Source organism: Solea solea, chromosome 20 (assembly GCF_958295425.1).
Source record: "Solea solea chromosome 20, fSolSol10.1, whole genome shotgun sequence".
In the NCBI taxonomy this organism is placed as follows: Eukaryota; Metazoa; Chordata; class Actinopteri; order Pleuronectiformes; family Soleidae; genus Solea; species Solea solea.
The window spans coordinates 17338508-17360092 of record NC_081153.1 but is presented as its reverse complement, the minus strand read 5'-3'; the positions used below and the strand labels follow the sequence as shown (position 1 = coordinate 17360092).

The 21585-nt window shown below is 39.5% G+C and overlaps 1 protein-coding gene across 9 annotated transcripts in view; it reads right to left on the bottom strand.

The window, feature by feature from the left end:
- LOC131447157 (focal adhesion kinase 1-like) overlaps positions 1-21585 on the bottom strand; it is a 54029-nt gene that overhangs the window by 15587 nt on the left and 16857 nt on the right. For 2 of the 9 annotated variants that reach the window (XM_058618671.1, XM_058618666.1), the window contains exons 2-16: positions 21402-21428; positions 16739-16983; positions 15642-15811; positions 14520-14607; positions 14204-14283; positions 13206-13268; positions 11448-11502; positions 6490-6630; positions 6186-6263; positions 5816-5923; positions 4913-5030; positions 4649-4679; positions 3680-3744; positions 3253-3339; positions 2130-2147 (exon numbers count right to left, since the gene is read on the bottom strand). In XM_058618671.1, coding sequence (XP_058474654.1) covers positions 2130-2147; positions 3253-3339; positions 3680-3744; positions 4649-4679; positions 4913-5030; positions 5816-5923; positions 6186-6263; positions 6490-6630; positions 11448-11502; positions 13206-13268; positions 14204-14283; positions 14520-14607; positions 15642-15811; positions 16739-16939 — 1303 coding nt within the window. In that variant the 5' untranslated portion in view covers positions 16940-16983; positions 21402-21428. Of the gene's footprint in view, positions 1-2129; positions 2148-3252; positions 3340-3679; positions 3745-3846; positions 3984-4648; positions 4680-4912; positions 5031-5815; positions 5924-6185; positions 6264-6489; positions 6631-11447; positions 11503-13205; positions 13269-14203; positions 14284-14519; positions 14608-15641; positions 15812-16738; positions 16984-17820; positions 18719-21401; positions 21429-21585 lie in introns of those variants that run through there. The other 7 variants (XM_058618664.1, XM_058618665.1, XM_058618667.1 and 4 more) reach the window with 7 other exon arrangements.

Below are 21585 nucleotides of genomic sequence, written 5' to 3'. Positions count from 1 at the left end.
ACAGAGTCAGACAGATAGGCCAAGAAAACTGCCAGCAGGAAAACGACAGAGAGAGATGGACCGAGTCTATCCCAACCAGATGGCGGTGTTTAAAATAAAATCAGTGTGCAGACTCAGCTGTTGGAAACCAGAGTCAAACATCTGCTGTCCTAAACAGCCTTGCCTTCCTTGCCACTCTAGTGGGGATTTATCAGGCTCTGTGGGAACACGTACCCAAATTGATCTGGAATCCTTCTCTAAGTGGCTGATGATTTTCTCAAGATATTTCCACACAACCCGCCATGTAGAATAAGCTAGGAGAAAGCTCTACCGAGGAATAAAAACACTGGAAAATTGCCAGTGATAATGAATCTGAAAATGAAATCTGTATTGACGGTATGTTTGACAAAGTAGTACTTTGATGCTTTCTTGCTGAGACTTAGCAAGTGTCTGGTTCTCCTCCCACTTCAACTGGTTTCCATCTCTCCTAAAACCAAGCCAGTTACAGCCATTCATCTTAAATGAGGCTGGTCTTAGTTTGTTGCTTTTATCAGTTGTTTGACCTTTAATAACAAGCACTGGGAAATAAAGAGTAGGATGTGGGATTGGATACCACTCTCCCATTGGTGTGGTAAAGATGAAACTACATTCAAGAGGCAGTTAGCGTAGCTTAGCTTTAACACTGAACGACCACACTGGCTCTAGCCGTCTGCTAATTAGTATCCCTAAAGGTTTTCTCTCAAGCTCAAGATGCTATATCTAAATTCTCACTACCAGACAGACTGACTGCCTGTGCTGCTAGTCCTTATGCTAAGCTAAGCTAACTGGCTACTGGTTGTAGCGGTGTAATTATCAAGATGACAGACACAAGAGAGGTGTCAGTGTTCTCAAGTAACTCTATTTACCACATACTTCACGGTTAACACAAAAGAAACACATGACTACAGTTTTAATCAGCTATTTACTGTGTGCAGTGTGTATAATAGTGTATATGAGAGGAATTAAAACAGGCATGATTTATGAAGAAAGCTGCTACTAAAATATGCTTTACTAGAAAGACAGATCATGAGCACAGCGTAGCATTTAACAAAATGTGGTTTTCATCTGCTTTTGTTAATTTAATAAAACACATTCTAAAAACAGAAAATCGTTTCAATCTTTCCATAGTGTTTTTCCCCAGTCAGCTTTATTACTCTTTCCATATGAGTTATTTTCTGACTTTTTTATGGCCCCTTTAAATCTGTAGCTCTATTGTGCGTCCATATATTAAGAAATATTTTACAAAGATTTTTACCATTTCTCACAGTTTAAACTGTGAAGTCCATTGTTGTTGGTGCATTTTCAGGCTCATGTGGTTTTTGTTCTACAGAGAGTAGATGGTTTCTAAGTTTGACTGGTCTAACTCTTGGTCTCTTTCTGCTTCCAGTGTGTGTATGTCTGTGTGTGTGTGTGTGTATGATCTAGTTAGACCATTATAGCCAGGAATGCACCCACACTCAGATCCAGCAAACCTCTCCCTACTTCACTGTGTGTGTATGAACGTATGCGAGTACACGTGTGCATGATTCTGTGTGTGTGTGTGTCTGTGTGTGTGTGTGTGTGTGTGTGTGTGTGTGTGCACGCGTGTGTGTGCACAGAGAGAATGGGTTTGGAGAAATTCCCTTAAAGAGATATATTGCTTAATTTACAAGTTCTGCTTTTTTGTGTTCACTCTGTGGTGAAACAAAGACATATTTCAAATTTAGTGGTAATCCACTTTAAAAATGATCTCAAATAGAGATTGGTACAAACACACAAACATTTTAAAAACAAAATACTCCAGTAGTAAGCCACTGTAGCTACTAAAAGATCAAGCCCATTAAAGCAGCCGGTGATTCATTCAACATGTTTCCAGTGACTGAAACATGAGGAACAACAGATTTAAATAATCATTTTTATATCATTCAAATAACACAGCATTACATAATAAACCACACATACATACAGAGCTATTGTTAAAGGAATAGGAATGCATACAAACACATCAACCCACACACACTCACACAGACACACAAGCTACCCTGTCCCAGGGGGGTGCAGTTAGTTGATGGAGCAGCACAAGAAAGAGCGAACAACATAGACAGAGTGACAAAACAACAGTGTAACTTTACCATCACCACTAAGATCCTCTGCAGAGTCCAGGAGAGCATGCAGGAAACGGGAGAGCAGAGGAGGAGAGGAGGAGCAAGAAAGAAAAAAAGAGAGAGAGAGAGACAGCAGGGCAGAGCAGAGAAGAGAGAAAGAAGTTAGAGGATGAAAAGCTTCAGAAATTGCAAAACCAAATTGTCAGCAAGCAGTTAGTTAAGATTCAAAATATCTCAAGAGGAAAAAATCTGAGTTAGAATCTCTAATAACGCAGAAGAACATGACAGTAAAATGAAGATCAGTAGCAGTATGCATCCATTTTTAGTATACAATTGGCTCTGCAGTGTTTAACTTTGTTGTTGAAATTTGCCTTATTTGCTAATTTGCTAACAGTATTTCTCAGTAATACATAACAATACATCCTAGGGATATAATTAATACATATGACCAGGATGTAGATAAACTTCAGGAACAGGAGGGACGGGTGGCTGGAAAAAAAATATTCAAAATGATCTGATCACTGGTCACATCAGTATGTTAAAGTTCACAGGAAGGAAAATGTCTCAGTATCTTAACTAAATATTGAGTTAAATTGCAAAAACGTGCATCAAAAACACACATTAACTACAGGTTTATAGAAGATTCCATTCTTCTGTATTTGTCATTCGTTTCCCAAACATTTGAATGCACATCAGCTCGGTTAAATGCAGCAATGCAGAAACAGTTATTGTGGTTAAATTAAGTTTTTCATTTAGCGTAAGTTATAGCACTCAAGCACCATGTACAAATACAGGTAGAAGAGAGCATCCTTAAAATTATTTGATCGCCATTTATCCAAAAAAAGCAACTTAAGTTCACATTATAAATATAGAACATTCCAGAAAGTCCTTTTTAAAGTTTAAAAAGTAATCAAAGAAGCCAGAGATATGGGCCCTTTGCACAGCAGCCGTTTTGACAGGTCAGAATAGGAAAATCACAGGTGGAAATGTTTGCTTTTTCTGCTACGTGTCAAAATGGCTGCTGTACAGAGACTATAATTCAAACAACTTTTAGGTGGCTTCCAATGTTGTTTTCCTGCATTTTATTTGTCCACATCACAATTTTGTGGATACGCTCCTCTACTAACTTTCCAAAAAGAGCTGAGGATACCATGGGGTTGCGAATCTGAACAGAAGACAAAGGGGAGGAGGAAACGTCGTGCCTTGGTTGGCTTAGGAGATGTCGATGTCACGAGTTCTTCAGCCAATAAGAGGGTGGGGAAAACAGGACAACAGCGTGAAAGAAGAAAACACAGTGAATGGATGAGAGTGAGTTTGGAGAGGGTGGTGGTGGTGGTAAAAAAGACAGAGGGGAAGAGGAGAAAGTAAACAAAAGAAAGCAGGGACAGAGGGGATGAGATGAGAGAAAGGGAGAGGCAGTCCCAGCAGAGGAGAGAACAATGAGAGATGAGATGAAAAAATGGCTGAGCGAGGAAAAAAAAACAGATGTTGGAAGACAGGGAGAGACAGAGAGAGACAGCAGTTGCATCTAAAGACAGACGATGTTCATTCCACTCCAAATGTGTTTTGAGTATTACCTGAGACAGAGATCGCTCTTACTCCACTTCTGACTGCTTCCAACTTTTTCTCATTGTTAGACAGCCTAGAGGAGAGGGGGGGAAAAAAACACAGAACATGGTAAATTAGACAAGAATCACACATCAGCCACAGAGGTTAACCCTCAGGAAACACAAAACAAACATACCAGTGATAAATGAAAACATATCAACTGTTTTTACCAACAGATTTCTTTGGAAAATGTAAAATAAGTGGGCTATACAATGAAAAAGTAAATACTGCTGTTATTATATGTAATCTAATCCCATACTACTTCAGTTATGTCTCTGCCTTTGCCGTGGTCTCTCTTGCTCTCTCTCTCTCTCTCTCACTGGTGCTCTACTTCTATCTTTACATCACAGACCACAACAGGCAGAGCGAGAGAGAAGGAGAGGCAGAGAGCAAAGGGAGAAAGAGGAGGAGATTGTTTAAAAACCCTAAGTGGAAAATATTTGGCTCCTGAACTTATCTCCATATTTGACCAGGGACAGACCCAAAGAAGTAGGAAAAACGAAAGAAAGACAAAGAGAGATGTAAGCTGTGCTGACTGAAAACTAGCAAAAGGCTTTTGAATCCAAACAACTGAAGCCGAGACTGAAGCTGCACATGAGACTGTGTATGGGTGCTGGTAGAAGACTTAAGTGATTATATGTCACTATAATCCAGCGAGCCTGAATTGATATTCTTCTTTGTCAAATTATTAACACTCTAAAGGTTTTTGTTTCTTAAGAAGAACTCATTTTTATCTTGTCTATATAACAGTACAACAAAAGTGCTTATCCAACAGGAAAACCACCTCACACAATAAACATACAATCAACATGTTGTACAGAGGTCAGAGGTGACAACTTTGTTGAAATGCTGCTTTGAAAGAAGACACTCTTCACAGTTGTATTGCCTGTATTATTGTAGTATTTTTCTGCTAAAGCCATAATAAGAATGGGACTTACTTTGGGATGGACGGCAGTGCTCTCTCTCCCTCTAGAGGACAAAAACGCACATCATCAGGATCAACATGATAAATATAAAGAAAGTATACAGGACTTAATTATGTATATACAGCATAAAACTATACATACAAATATAACTAGAACTTTTTAAAATTCTAAACAAAAATATTAAAATTCTTAGTACTGAGAAAATGGTAAATAATTGCAAAGCTCACAGGTTTCATTTCTATATACAACTTCTCTACATTAGCTATAGTTTCATACCTTTCTGAACTCTGACGATGAAGGAATGAGTTTCCATGGAGACGAGGCGACAGTAACCGTCTATTAGGTCCGCCATGTTTTCCGCCATGGTCAGTGACATGGTTGTAACGGTAAGAGGCTGCACATGAAACAGAAACAGTTTACAGCTGTTCATTACTTCACTCTCAGTGAGTATATAAGTGAACCCAATACTATAAATGCTTATTAAAAATAATTACTCGACTTGTCTATATGAGCTGAGAATCAGACATATGCTATATGGTGTGCACAGATTACGTTTTTTTTGTCCACTAGAGGCCAGAGTTGGCATCATGCTAGACTCAACATCTGGAGTCTAGATGTTGAGTCTTGGTTTTCCATTACAATATAGTACCTCCTCAACCTAGACAGGGTCAGGTCAGGGGCAGCACGGCTGCATGAAACTGCCGTGATTTTGTTTTATACGCGACACACACACAAACTAGTGACTAGTGACTTGTAAAGCCGTTGTTTTTGATATAAATTAATCAATAGAATCAGTTCATTAAAAGATTTGTTCAGTACTTCATGCATGACCGGAGCACAGACTCCGTCTGACACAGTCACCTGGCTGCTCTCACGATCGCCGGCTTTCAGCAGTGCTGTTGCTAAATACACCAGACACCTCTGTTAAATAGTGAGATTTTAGACATTTCCATGTTAAATGCTGGAGATTAACGCAAGTCTTCAGGATTTTTAAGTATTTTTAATTGATCATTGTTTGGTTTGAATCTTGTGACGTCTTGCTCATGTCTCTTCCAGTGACGACAGTCTGACCAATCAGTGGCTGCATGGTATCGGCTTGCTTGAAACCTCGCCAGAGAAGGTACTAAAAAAAGTATTTTCAGCAATTACAGAGTTCCTATAATACAGACAGGTTGGTACCTCAGCAGCTCCGGCTACATTGAGTTGTAGCATGCCTTTCCTGTCCTTCTCCTCCATTGATGAGTACTGGATGGACTGAACTTGGTTAAAGTTAGCTAGATGCGTAGGCTGGAGACAAAAAAGAAACACAGAAAGCAGAAATTAAATGACGTTAACTCTGAAAAGCATAATCATATCAACTCATAATCAAATAATGGTGGTGATCTTTATCTCAGGATTCAAGCAGGTGCTTTCACTTGCATTTGATGCAACTACCTTGATAAGCTGGAGAATACTTGGCTTAAATGATATTAGGATGTAGAACATTATCAGCAGAAGACAATGGTGATAATATGTGATAAACCTGATTCTGATGCTAAAACAAACTCACTGTGGATCCCTTATCTGTGAGGTAGCTGATCCCATCCTCTGGCCCGATGGCTAACTCCACCTGAATCACCCAGCTGGACTGTTAGGAGAAAAAAAGAGTTGAACCAGTTAAGGGAAAGGAGTGGAGAAGAGGAGAACACAAATATAACAAAAATCATTCATTTACTTTCTTCTCTGTGGGACAGCGATACATCCTAGATACATGCAAAACCTGATGCTACCAAAAGGGGTCAACCTAACACAACAAATTAGAAAGCTCATTATCAGACTACATGAGAACACAGTGAGCGCAAGAGGAAACGTACCCCAAGGGCACATTTGAAGCACTCCTTGTCGTAACGGTGGACTGGAACAAGTATCTCCAAGAACTTCAGGATGCACTGCTCGTCATTGAGATTGGCTACCTGCTTGAAGGTCTGCTGGATCAACTTACGAAGAGTTTTAGCCTGAAGAGGGTGAGGGCAGAGAAAACATGAGACACCTCGCGATTAAAAAATCATTTCAAGCGGCACGTTTTACAAACGAGAGAGGAAAGTGTGTTAAAAGAGTGTGCGTGTTTGTCTATGGGAGCAGAGTGACACAGACACTAAGAGAGGACATTGATTGACTATTAGTCCACTCCACTACCATAAATCGAATTGACCTCAGCACTCTCAGTCCAGATCAATATCTTAACAGAGACACAATGGTCCTGTTATTAAACACTCATCAAAGAGTCTGTCCATTCATACAGTAACTGAGATTACACGACACAACATTAAGTTAAGTGCTTGTACAGATTTTCAAAGCGACAGTAGCATTCATCCTTGCTGAAATAACAATCCTATGGTCCTTTTCCACCTGATTAATGTGGGTTTGTTTTGTCATCACAGTGGAGACAGATGGGACACAAAATCCATCTAGGAACATTAAACCCATCCTCTCTATACTTTGGACATAAAGAAATAGAGGACAAACATACACACACACACACACACACACACGTATATGCACAGGAAAGCACAACATGCCATATAGAGTGTAATTCTCAATATCTGATCTATATCTAAAAAAACAGAATCACTTAGTTAAGCCTTTACCAGATAACATGTTGACCCTGACCTCATCCCTCCATTATCATCTTATCTCTGTACATATAAAGTATAAGGCACACAGAGGTGACAGTATGATCCAAAACCAACAAACACACTTGGTATTTAATGTGAAAAGACGTATTTACCCAAGCACACACACTGTACAAACAAGCCAAGGCTATATATAGCTCTTTATATATAGATTACGACAAAGATTAGAAAGGATTTAGTCCAGTACAAACTAGTCTTGCAATAAAACATGCAGGTTTATAGTAAACTGGTGCATCACATTGAGGTCATTCTGCACTAAATGAAATAGCAGTTTAAAATTGCATATTACTTGAGTTGTTCAGCACCTATAATATAAAATATAATATATGTGTGTACTTTTGAGGAATTAATCATTCAAATAAGGACTGGTGACTTTTTTTGTATTTGGCCACTATTTGAATCCATTGCATTTTTCATCTTCCTTCATCTGTTAATACAAAGCCTTGATATTTTTAATAATTATTCCATAATTACATTGTCAGCTGTCAAACCATTAAGACAGAAACAGACACCTGCACACACAACAGACACACACACACACCTGCAATCAATAATACTATAATGTGTGTGTGTGTGTGCACTTGTGTCTTCTACATGCTGCTGATAGGATCTTGATAGGATCTCCACTTTAATTCCTAGAATTCCTCAAAACAACACACACACACATACGAAGAGCGATATCGTCAGTCTCAAGTGTCCACCCTTCCTGAGAGGAAGTATTGCTCGTAGCTATCACCTCTCTCTAACATCAGGCTGACCACTTAGTCACAGGACTTACACAATATGTTTTTTTGATCTTGGTAAAATTAGGTAGCTTTATATATTATTGGTAATGTCTGTTAATGACAGCTGTGTGTATGTTTCCTTTCCTGCTGTGATTTGTGCCTCTTCTTACTGTGACATAGTGTCATAGTGACATCTCCTGGTATAACTGCTTTAGATCATTCTTACAGCACTGAAAGCCTTTATTTTGTCTGACATATTCACTCAAATGGCAAAAATATAGCTGACTGGAAGTAAAAGTCAAACCTAAATTTGATATATTGCAGTTATAAAGGCGTAGATGTATCTTCATTAAACTCAGGTCGACTAAACCTCCCAAGACATGTCATTACTTCTGCAGGAACTATTTACTGATCAGCAGTTAGTGTTATCCTTGGAGGCCGATCACGTGACACTGCTGGTTTAGTTTCTGTTACATGACCACTGACCTAACTTAACAATGCTTTTTATCCTGGTGCTTAGCAAGAATATTAGAATCTACAGAGAGTGCAGTATTTTAACACAATCCAGGTCCATCTTGATACAAAGTGCATTTCAAAACGACATAAACAAATGTAAATAGATTTAATTTGGTCCAAAATAAAAACAACATTTGTGATCTTGTTTTAAAGCATTTAAACCAAAATTCAATTTAGAAACAACAGAAATTCAGAGGATACAATACTAATCCTCGTCTCTTTTCATTCCAAAGCAAATTGACTCAAAAACCTCAAGATTAAAAAAATAAGTCCCTTTAAATCCCTTCTACATCCAGAAAATATTTCAGGGTTTTATTGAGACATCAGTGACATGCAGAGACACTGAATGCAGATGTATTGTTATTGTTTTTCTTTCTTGTCAAGTAATGCATGTACTGCATATTAAATGAATTAGATTTTCATTGAACAGTGTCTGTTTGTCTGTGACATTTGGACATATTGATCAAGCAAAGCAACGCAGGTGTAAATAATGGAATTAATTAATGGGACTCTTGCCGTCGTTAACGTCATTAGGAACACCTGTGCTTTTCCCACTTCGACATGTCAAAATGCCTGCTGTGAAAAACATCTTTGTGTCACTGTCTGCTTTCATCAAGTGTGAATGTAGCTGAGCGTGGCACAGTAGCCGAGCGTGGCACGCTGCTCTGATGAGACAGATGCTGCAGCTCAAGCAGCTAATCAAACGCCAAACAGCTCCAAACAAACTAAAGGTCAGTTTTGCTCAACCTGGTGTCCAGCCGTGTCAATATGAATGAACAGACTCTGCTCTTTATAACCACTCTCATCAGTCACCGTTTACTACCACAGCCATCTGCTCTGATGTGTGTGTGTGTGTGTGTGTGTGTGTGTGTGTGTGTGTGTCTATCTATGTGTACACGTGTGTGTGTCTATGTGAGCAGTGGAGTCCATTGAGGAAGAATAATCCCATTAAATGTCTACCATTCTCTTTCAACACAGTGGACGACAGAAACGTAACTGACAGCTGTGCTCTCTCTCTCTCTCTCTCACACACTTTTACACACACATTAAGTCTGAAACAAATCCATGCATGTGTGCCACATAATGAGCAGCAGTTGCTTAACATTACTACAACTAATGATACAGTTATATATTATTTATATAATAACAAATAATAATCTCTCAATTATTTTAAATATTTCTATGTTAAAATACAGATTATCATAGTAGCAGCACAAATTAATCAAATTATGTAATATGTTGTTTTAAACCTATTTTAAATTTCATTATGCAAAACCTCCAAAAACTGATGTTCTCAAATGTCTTGTTTTGTCCACAAACCACACTTAATCAGTTTTAATGATTTTATGCTCTATGGAGCAAATAAACCAGAAAAATATTCATAATTGCGAAGCTGAAACATCAGAGAACTTGTCTTAATTATTAAAAAAAAAAAAAAATAATTAAATTACTAATTGATTAATCAACTGCAACTCTACATTTCAGGATACTCAATGTAAGGTACTAATACCCATTTACTTTTTGTATGTTTAGATATAAACATTTAATAAAATATGCTGTATACCAAAATGATTTCTATATAATGTCATAAAATGAATTAAAATATTAAGAGAAGCCTGTTTATTGCAGTAAAATGTTCCACTGCACATACATTATGTGTGTTTCTGAAGTCAATGTGTGTCTCTTCATGGCTTACAAATCAGTCATGAGAAATAACATGAGCAGCTGAAGGGGGGGAGTCAGCATGGCTTAACAGACAGGGGTGGGGGTGAGGTGAGGCAGAGTGGGGGTGAGGTGGGGTGGGGCCCCTATAGAAGATGCACATTGTCGCCTCCCCCTCCCTCCTCATTGTCGAAAAGAGAAAGTGGGTTTAAAGATGACCTGAAGGTCGCACACAGTTTCTGTCCCTCTGCAGAGCATCTGTCTGCCCGCCTGCTGACATCAAGACCTTTTTGGCTCATTGGGCCTTTCTTTCACACACACACGAGGACCCACCCCTTAAACACGTGCCGTAAATTTATCACTGACAGACACGGTTCATTATGCAACTACACCCAGGAGTCAAACACAGACACGCTCAACCAAAATCTGACACAAAACTGACTTCCCTTATTTGACCTGATTGCTCGTCTATGTGAATATAACTCTAAGTGTTGGATGTTGAAGATTTGACAGTGAGAAAGTTTTTAATTTGACACATTTCGTAAACAAATCACTTCAGTACCTCAAAATACAACAAGGGAAACTAAACACATAACAGTGTTACTGTATCTATCCAAGCTGTGTGGAATCTGTGCCATTATAATAACATGTTGATCCACATATCTTAATAAAATAACAGCATAGGGGTTTCAATGTTTGTAATATTTATTAAATTTTATCAAAGAAATATTATTACTGAGTATCATGGGATATGGAAAGATATTAGAAATTAAAACTGGATTTATACTAACTTACAGTATAAATGTTTAGGATGGCGTAACACATTTTAGTTCAATACATGCAATAATTTCCTATTCATTGTCTTACTCATCTCCATCCATCCAAACTTAAGTATTCCTGTGCCACTTCACATCAGATTCTGTCAGTCAGGTCAGACTGAGTGTGACGAAAGACTGAGAAACACATTAAAATGTGGTTCAGAGAAGCTGTTACCAGCCATATACAGTACAGTCTATGATCACGTTGAAAAGCCGACAAAACCACAGTTTTTGGATTCACTTCGGTAACTAAGCGACTGCAGTGGGGTAGATGAAGCACTATGACAGCAGCTGCTGAGTTGCACGGGGAAGACTACTTACTCAGCTAAACTCTCTCACTATTTTTTCCACAAAGGATTTAAGAGGGGAGCATGAATTAGTAAAAAAGGAAATTCCATATAAAACTCGTCGTTCTCACCTTGACTGAATCCAACAAGTCTTTTGGGAAAAAACGCCTCAAACCTACGTCTTTCCTGTAAACAGAGGCAGAGCAAGATAAAGGAGAATGTTTAGTATACTGCAATTACACAGAGGAATATTAATTGACAGACACTGCTGTATTTATCTGATCTCAGCAGCTTATTTTTTCCTCTGCTGACAGAATGGCCAACAAGAGCTACACACAGGCACAGTGAGGCAGACGGGCGAGTGAACACCAGCGGCAGTCAGAAAACTGAAACAGAGAACGATGACTAAGTGTGGACTTCACAATACTACTCATCTTTTCCTAACACAGAGGGCTGAGGAAAAACAGAAACAGAAAGAGAGAGATGCAGGGAATAGCAGAGAGAGAGAGGGAGAGAGACTACAGATACAAAGATGAAAGAACGACAAATACAGGAAGCCAGCTAATGACTCAAACTCCTCTGGAGAAAAGACAAGTACTAGAGACAGAAGAGGGAGAGTGAGGTTTACATCATCCTTCCCCCCCCCCCCCCCCGTTCCTCTAACATAGGTCAAATATCAGTCATGTCAAACTATAATTACCACCACAGAGAAGGAGCAGAGCCAAAAGTCGACTGATTAAGAGCTTTGCATTACTTCATAAAAACACATGTTTTACTGCCAACTACAGCAGGCTGGTCCCCAATAGCAGCACATATTAAGTAGTTGCTAAGGAAAAGTTATCACAACCATAATGTTAGGCGATATACAATATTTAAACATAACATTATGGAAAAGAAATGTTTGTGTTTTAACTGTTGGTAACTAATTATTTCCAATATATCTTATCACTAATTAGAGGGGAAAATGGAGATTTAGTTTGTACACTTTAAGTATATTCATTTAATGTAACTACATACATTCCCAGAAATAATATGAACGGTAAAATAAAATGCTTACTTATGGTGTTTCATTTTGGGGACGAATACAAAAGTTCTTAAAGATGAAGAAACAATTCGTTGATGAGTTTTAAGGGCCAAACTCAATCCAAAATGTACTGAAAATCTTTATCAATGAACACTCAACACATAACCAGTTAACCAGTTAACTTGAACCAAAAGTCCAACAGCCCATTTCCTCTCTCCTTCCCTTCTTGGTTTATAATACGCATGAAACATCTTTTTCCAGTCAACAGGAGATGCTGCGAGGCAGAGACACAAAACAAGAGACAAGAATAACCCTTCTGAAAAATAGGACAAAAAAAGAGGATGAGAGCATCAAGAAGACAGAGGCAGACGGAGACAGATGGATGAAAAAGGGAGACAAAGAGGGCTCAATAGAGAGACAGTGTGCATTTTTTTTCTCATTTAATTGAAGCTTGTTAGTCTGATGGACAGAGAGAAAGATTTTAGCTGGGAGAGGGCAGCTCATTAGAATCAGGACACATTAGAGCCAAGCCTTGTCGGGGCCACAGTTTTTTCATGTTCTTCAAAGACATCCATTTTGAGGAAAGCTGTTAATGGACCAACCCATGACGTAAACAAGACATAGCAGCCAGTCAAAAAGGAATGAGTATGGAGCTTTAGTGGACATGTGAAGGAATGCAAAGAGCTGCATTAGGAACATACAGGCAACAGAAAACTGTAGTGAGACTGTAGATTTTTTTTTGTAGATGTTACCAGACTTTTCTATGAAAGGCATTAAACATTACAGTTTTATGTTCATGTTCCCTGGTATATACGAAAAAAAGATGTGGTCTGTGCTTCTGAAGCTGATGAAGGAAAATACTCACTCCAGTAGTTCATAGTTGGATTTCTTATCTAAGGCATTTCCTCTCATCTCTTTAAAGAACCTCCTGAAATTGAAACCAGTGGGACAGAGAGAGAGAGGGAGGGAGAGAGAGAGAGAGAGAGCATGGTCAGCTCCATCATTCACTGCGCACAAACACTGCAACATTAAAATGCATATTAAATATGTCTTTGTCAAGTTTCTAATTATATTCCAATTGTAAACAGCAGAAAAAACACAACGGCATAAAATCCTAGCTTGTGGCTTGTACTAATTAATAAATTAATCAAATTAATTAATTATCAGAGCGACTGGTGAGAAAACACTAACTGTTTAATACAAAAAAAAAAAACTTCATTAGTCTATATAATTCAAACAGTCATTTTAATGCTGGACTCACATGTACACATTGTGTCAACGCTTTACAGTGGGTGAGTCTGTCACTCAGTGCTGGAGGTAGCTGTTGTAGGTTGTGTGTCATGCCTAACTACGTGTCGAGAGTTGTTAATGTTGTTTAAGTGATTGGGATGTGAGGTCTGAAAAGTCCGCCATTGTAGGGGGCAATATGGGACAAAAACAGCCTTCTCTGTGAAAGCCATTTGGGCATTTGTATAGTGTTTGAGTTAAATGTTAAAGATGATTTGATTGGCTAGTACCTGTGTTGGAATATTTTCTAAACTTGATTGGATTGGCTGACCCTCAAGCTGATGCTTGGAAAGTTGAACATTTCTCATCTTCTACCGCACGCAACACAAGCAAGGCAAAAGCAACAGACCCACAGTGCAGTTCAGCATCACTTCACATAGCTCCATTCAAAGTGAATGAGAAGTATTTCCGTTGACGCATACACTATGTGCTGTGCATGTGAGTCCAGCAAAAACTAAATTAAATCAACTTAGCAATCATTTCAGTGGAATCAAAGACTTCAGACACAGGAAAGAGAAGTAGAAATGGACAGTGCACTGTATTAAAACCTTCGGTCACTACTGTGACAATTCTTACCTGATTTCTAGACAGCCAAGTTTGAGAGCTACATCTTGTTCTACCCGATCCCCGATCTCCATCATGTAATCATTCTTTACCTGCAGGACACAAACACACAACATATGTTTATTAAAACATTTATTTCTCCAAGAGACAAAAGGCGAGCCATCTATCTCACACACAGACATGCCTACAAACCAAGATTACCCACAGGCTAACACACACACACACTCACAGTCTTGCTGCAATGCCATATGTCTCAGTACAGAATGCTGGCAGAAAATGAATCTGTGTGTCTGGGTGCCTCTCAGCATTTATGTGTCTGTGTAGGTACCTGGTGGTAGAAGTAATTGAGTGTAGGTTTGTCTTCTGCAAACTGCTGCACAAAGCCCTTTGGAAGATACCGGATCCTTAATTCATACCTTCAGTGGAAAAGAAGAAGGTAAGACTGAATGTTATGCAGAGCAGGGGGAAAAAAACTATGACTTGATGCTTCTCTATTGTCTACAAAAATGATGGAAATAGTTTTATGTGGTTAAAGCCTTGGAATCAAACTGTTTTTTTTTTAATGTTGCATTTGGCAAATTTGCTTTAGGTATGTTTGGACGGCCTGAGCAACCAGATTCATGGAAAATGTGCCACAACTGCAGTCTTTTTTTCATTGTCTTAAAACATAATCTAATTGAATTGATAATGAAAACACTCGCTCAGCAGTAGACCTGCCAGAAGAGGAAATGAAAGAGACAGACATAAGGAGGGCAAGACAGAAAAGAATCAACATGCAAGAATGCAAATAAGAAGACTGGCTACAAGATTAGAGACAGAGAGATATGTTGACTTGGTTTTACAAAGGAGGCATCTGGTTCTTTCTCTCAGTGAAAAAGGTCTCCCCCTCATAACAGCACTAGCACCAAGGCTGCCACAATAAAGGTAATATATATCATTGCATTAACATCCAAACTGCCAGATCAACACAGCCGAACTGCAGCATACATGCCGGCCCTCCCATCACGACACTACAGACGTATACACACTATTGTATACAACACTGTGGAAATGAATCACTTCAGCTCCTTTCGTGTACAATGGGGCAGGCTGCTGTTTGAGGAAAGAGTGAAATTGACTGAATTTACAAGGGCAAATAAATCATGAAGGCAGGAAGCTGTGTATAAAATGTATCCTCAGCTTTTCTCAGAAAAAGACAAAACACCTGCCTCAGGATCTCACAAAAGGAAATCAAATAACTGTTATTCCCTTAAGTCTCAGGTAAAGCTCATCTACCACACTGGATATTAACTCTGCAGAGAAAAAACTTTATTAATCCCCAAAGGGCAAGCAAGTTGTGCTGCCCATGCAGAGTGACACATGACCAACATGACAGAAACACATATTACAAAAGGTTGTTCATTAAACTGAAACATAGATGCATCAACAAACACAAACACTCCTCTCTTACCTCCACTCCTCATTTGGTCGTGCCTGTTCATATTTCTCTCTAACGTGAGAAACGCCTAAATCTGGGTGGAGCCAGTGCACCTGGTCTCCGGACTGGCTGTTGCTGAGCCGCAGGCCAAAACAAGATATCCAGCGCACTTTATGAATGTCCAGAATTTTCTGGATGATTCCCTGGACACAAAGGGGGTAAGATTGTACTGTTACACAATTGAAAAACAAAACATTTAACAGATATCATATTTAGCAAAACTTGCCCATTTTTCTATGATGGTACTACCCCAAGTGACCCAGCACATAACAGAAATACCCAGTGGACAAAGACAGTCACAAAAAATCAGCTACTAACTGTGCTGATGTATATGTTGGACATTTGTTTCGGGTCAACAAGGGCGTCAGACAATCCATGTGTGAATGTGTGTGATTTCATTTCATTTAATGTGACGTTCCCACCCAAACAAGTTGACATATATCATACACACGCGCCTGTAAATGCTCACAGAACCATGTATGTTGCTAGGGGGTCTGACCCAGATACTGAAGGAGAGGGTGAAGGCAGGGAAGAGTGGAGAGGAGGATGAAGTAGTTTATGTAATGTGGAAGCAAATCTAAAAGTAAACATGACTGTAAATACACACACTGTACAAACACACATGGTGTCCTGAGGTTACAGGTGTTTGAAAGCAAAATAATCTCATTGTCCTGAGTGTCTTTTATTAGAGCAGACAGACGGGACCCTGAGCTGAGGACAAACAACAAACGTCTTTAAAACTTCTGCTGGGTGTATACTGCACCATAGAGCAGGTGCAAACAGTCTCATGACCACTCATACACCATGCAATTAAATCCACTGCAATTATCTGACATAAAAAAGCACTGCTTTAGCGATTAAAAAAAAAAACATGTGCAGATTGGGTACAGCCACAAGATACAGTAAAAAAAAGCTTGAAACTAACACTGAACTAAGCCTGTTAATGTATCTGCTGTCCAACACATGAATGACCTACATTTATTACCAGGAATATTACCACAGCAATTTAGGTAGAGACGTTTGACGTGTCTAATATTTTGCTTATACAATAAGTGTGTGTCTCTTCTTACCCTGACATCAGTTGCATCTCCATATCTGATGTTTGACGACCAGCAGCTGTTCTCAGTGTTGGTCTCGAAGTGATGGAAGACTTTGAGAACCCTGTCCACAGATCCAGCTATGGTTCGGTCTGACCCCCCTGCACTAAGACGTGATTTGGCGCCTCCGACGAGGGCATGATTCAGGTTTGGTTCCAGGTATGCTGTCGCCATGGTTTTCTTTGCTGACACTGCAGCTGCTAGGTGTCTGTCATATTCTGCAGCGGAGAGGGAGTAAATCAGTGAGGGGGGTAAGAAAGGTATGAAAAGTTGAATCAGAAGTGGTTTAAGGAGCCCAGGGGTGTTCTAATATGTAGTACCACACATGTAGTAGTGGTAATTCTGCAATAACTAGTCATATATGAAAGTAAACAAACTAGTGTAATGCTCTTTGGTACAATTATTCACAGAATAACCAAACTCTCAGCTTTGACAAGATGAAAATGTGTGAAAATGTTCAACCATAATATTAACCTGTTGTAAAATTAGAGCACAAAAATGGGAAGTGAGAAATAAAAAGACTGAGGTGCAGTCCAGGTCAAGGCTTAGAATGTTGGAGCTCGTGTCTGGAACACAGAGAAGACAATGCACCTCAGGCTGACGTTTTTCCTGATATGAAGTCCTGACGTTGACACACTTCCTGGAAATTCACGATAACTTCATCTGTGCATGGCCAACACGGACTAGAGACAGAGCATGTTTTTGTGCATGCCAGCTGCAGTAATCATGACACCGCTGAGAGAAAGATACGGATATCTCTTTTTACTCTGAATTTTTTTGCTTCCCTGCCATTAAAGTACATTGTTCTCACAGGTAATTACCCCTGAGAGATAGAGACAGATAGAGACAGAAAAAGAGTAAGCACACACACACACACAACACACTCCGCGGAAAGACAGTCAAGTCAAGTTGCTGATGGTTATATCACACACTCACACACACACTTGCACTTGGAGTAACAGGAGCTTTGGCAGTACACTAACTCAGTTCCCATGGAGTCAGATGTCAAGCCGTGGAGGGGCTACTTGTGTGTGCAAAGGAGATTTCATTCATACCTCTGTCCCAGCACATGAGGAAGGGGCTACAGCCACTTGTCGCCATGGAAACACATGTCTGTCCCTCCCTGTGTCTTCCCGTGTGAAGGACAGAGAGACAGCTTGCACCTTCAGGACCACGCATCACATACGGTGAACCTCTTGTGTAAACAAATGCACTGACTGAGGTTCTGCCACAACTGTACCAGCACTCTCAGATAACCCAAACACCAGCTCACACTCTGCACACACACACACACACACTCTTGTTTCCAACTTTTGTCAACAGCTTCGTTAGCCAATAGTTTCTGGCAGAAATACTCAAACAGGGAAATATTAAGCTCTGTTGACACACAAATCATGGAAAATGTAGAAGATTCCCATCCGCCAAAGACTTTCTTCTCAGACAAGTTTTGTCTTTTTAATATTTTCTTGTTATCCACAGCCACAAGACGAAAATCATCCACAGAGATGTAAGTCAGTCTCATCCATGAAGTCCTCTTTTTCTGTCCACTTCTGAAGTACTCCTCAGTGGCCCCTCTCTGATGACAACACTGTTTGTTTTTTGCCTGAATTCTGCCCCATGCCTGCGCTCCGTAGTTACACAGTTGCCGTGGGAGCGTGAAGTAAGTGTCGCTCAGGGGAGGATTCAGGACCCTGAGATGGTGAAAAGAGACCGATTCTCCGGCCAAAGTTCAAATCCAAATCCAGCATGTAAAATGTTGATTCCAAATAGATATTCAGTCAGTTGCTCTGCTCACATAAAACAGAAGGCAAACGAAAAGAGGGAGCCAGAGAAACAAAAGGAAACAGAGACAGTCGGGCAGAGAGAGACACAGAGAGAGAGAGAGGGGCAGAGAAAAGTGCAGCAATTGTTTCAAGTTGAATGAGAGGAAAAGGAGGACATAGCAGCACAACTGACAGAAAGTTGAGTGGGGAACAAGCGAACTTGAGAGAGGGCTGCTGCAAGAGCAGGAGGAGCCAAAAACTATTAATATGCTAATCTTGTCTCTTCCATTCATTGGTAACCACTCCCACTTCTGTTTATGAAGCTGCTCTCAAAACAGACTGAACTAACATTGTTAAAGAGGAGAAAGGAGAGGAGAGGAGAGAAGGCCAGATTTGTTTTTTGTTACAAACAAATCTGTTACCCTGACAGTAATCAGCATGTGAACTCCCAGCTGCTCTGATTAAACTTCACAAGGTCTCATTCAATAATACTCCATACTGCACACTTTCGTGGTCACACTCCTTTTCTGAGGTGCGTTCAAGTTAGCACTTGGGAAACATATGTGGAGTCTAAAAACGTCTTAAACTAGGATCCTAGACTTTATAGGTGTGTAGCAATTCTTTTTTTATTTATGAGACATTGACACCAGCTGATATTGGCTGCTATAAACTAGTGGACAAGTGGTTCTCTATTATTTTCTGTCATGCCCCCCCCCCCAGAGGACAGAAATGTTTTCATCTTAAATGTGAAAATGTTCTGGTTTCTTTGCTCCATATAACAAAGAGTTTATTAAAACTGAATAATTATGGTTAACATACATACAACACAACACAGTTTTGGGGAAAAACGATCATTCTTAAACATTTTCTAACACTGAATGGACCAAACTACTAGTGATGAATCAAAGAAATAATCAACAGATTATTCGATTATAAAAAATAATCATTAGTTGCAGCCCTGGCTGCAATATTATCACTGTTCACCACATGATTTCTTTTCCTAACAGTTAGAATCTGATTTCATGTTACAGCAACATGAGTAGGGCTTTGATTCACACAGTCTACCCTGGCACTTTTCTATCGCTCTTTTCTCCCCGTCACTCACATCTGTGTGAGTGAATACCAGGTGTGAACAGTCATACTTAATGCTGTCCACTTGTGATCAAATTTCTAACAATGGATGTTAACACAAGGTCTGAACAGAGCCTAAGTGCACGTGTGGGTTTCCTGTAATTTGTGCTTCATCCCAGGCGGTGGCCATTGTTATGAAAAACTGGTGGGGGGGGGTTGGGGGGGGGGTCTGGTACAAAGTGTGCTTGCATGTGCATGCATGTGTGTGTGCATGAAGACTATTGAAAGCCTTTTGTCAGAAGGCCGGATGTTGCCATGAATGGAAAGCCCTCTCTGGGGATGAGCCAGAGTCTCTGTATCTATTCCTATCTTAATCTGTGTTTATTTTATTATTTTTATTGGGGAAGAAAAACACAGAACTACTCACATGCTACTAAATGCAAATCAACTTCCTTCCTTGCTTCCTCGCAGCTGGCGTCAGGTATTCGGAAACACATTTACAGGAGATGATACACTTAGCTGAAAAAAGAACCAACCAAAGACGTGTGTGGCTGGAGAAGAGAAGCTGTGCTCTTAATTTGTGGGATTACAATTTTAGAGGGTGCACTGCCTTTTGGGTCAATGAGCTCAAAGGGAATTGCTTGTGATATTTACAACAGTGTTGGACCCTGGCGTTTCATCTGTTTTAAGTGGCCAGCAGGCCATGCTTTCTGGGCATGATGCCATGATACCTGAATATGCTCCTGTGCTTTATTCATCTCAGTAATACAAAGGGAAACAAATTTCCACCCTCAAGCTCTCAGGAACAAATTTGGGTTTGTGGTATCCACTGTGTGAAATTCACAATTAGTCACACACCCAACTACACACATGACCACTCGTTCCCTCACTGCTGTATGCACTAATGAGACCAAGACATGCAGATAAAGTCTCACATCAACCATCTTTCCTGTTTAATTATCTTGTGCATTCATAATTATGACTCTGAGCCGTTTCTGACTTCAAGCAGACAAGGTTCAATGTCAAAATATTCACACATAACTATTAATTAATATTTGATGAATTATAAATAAATAACTAAATTAATTGCCAGCTATTTTGATAATCTATTTGTCAGTTTGAATGTTGTTGTTTTTTAATGTTCTTGTTTCTTTGCTCCACACAACAAAGAAATTGATAAAACTGGTTAATTTTGGTTTGTGGCCAAAACAAGACATTTGGGAACATCATCATTTCAAGGTTTGGGAAACACCAGTCAACCTTTTCTTTGACTAGACTGTTTGTGGTTCAGTGCTTTTCATCCCTGGACATATAACAACAGCTCCTGTGCAGCTGTGCTTCATTATAGAGTGACTGTCCAAAGTCCATCATGATGCCAGCTTGTTAGTTTTACTTGAGTGAATCAAACAACACCATCCATCCATTCATTCCTTCAATCATCCATCCATCCATCCATCCTTCCATTGCCGGTCTGTCTCTAAGGTCAAGAATGAAGTTACCACCATTGTGGTGCCCTTTAACAAGACATTTAACCTCCACAGCAGAGAGTGTGGTTTTTAAACATTTCCTTATGGCTTCATTGTTCTGTTATGTGGGGCAGCTTCTGTGAATGTGAAAGGCTCTTCTTTCTCACATGCTCAGGGTAAATAAGGTTGGTAAAATGAAAATGTATAGTACAACTGTGGTTGAGGTCATCATTTTAGTTGCATCTCATGACCATTGTGAGCAAACTGATTAAAGTACAAATGTTAAATGTAAATGTATTAAATAGCTGAAGGATTCTGAATGGTGCATCTACTCACCTGTGTAGTAGACAATCCTGGAAATATCTGGAAAACAAACAGAAATAGGAGGAATTATTACAAGGATGAGCATAAAGAGATAATCTGACGTTTATTAGGTCTCACAGCTCTCTTACAGAGGGGCAACCAGCGCTCACTCCATAATGCTTACCAAATTAAATTTCAATATCCTGTTGACATTTCA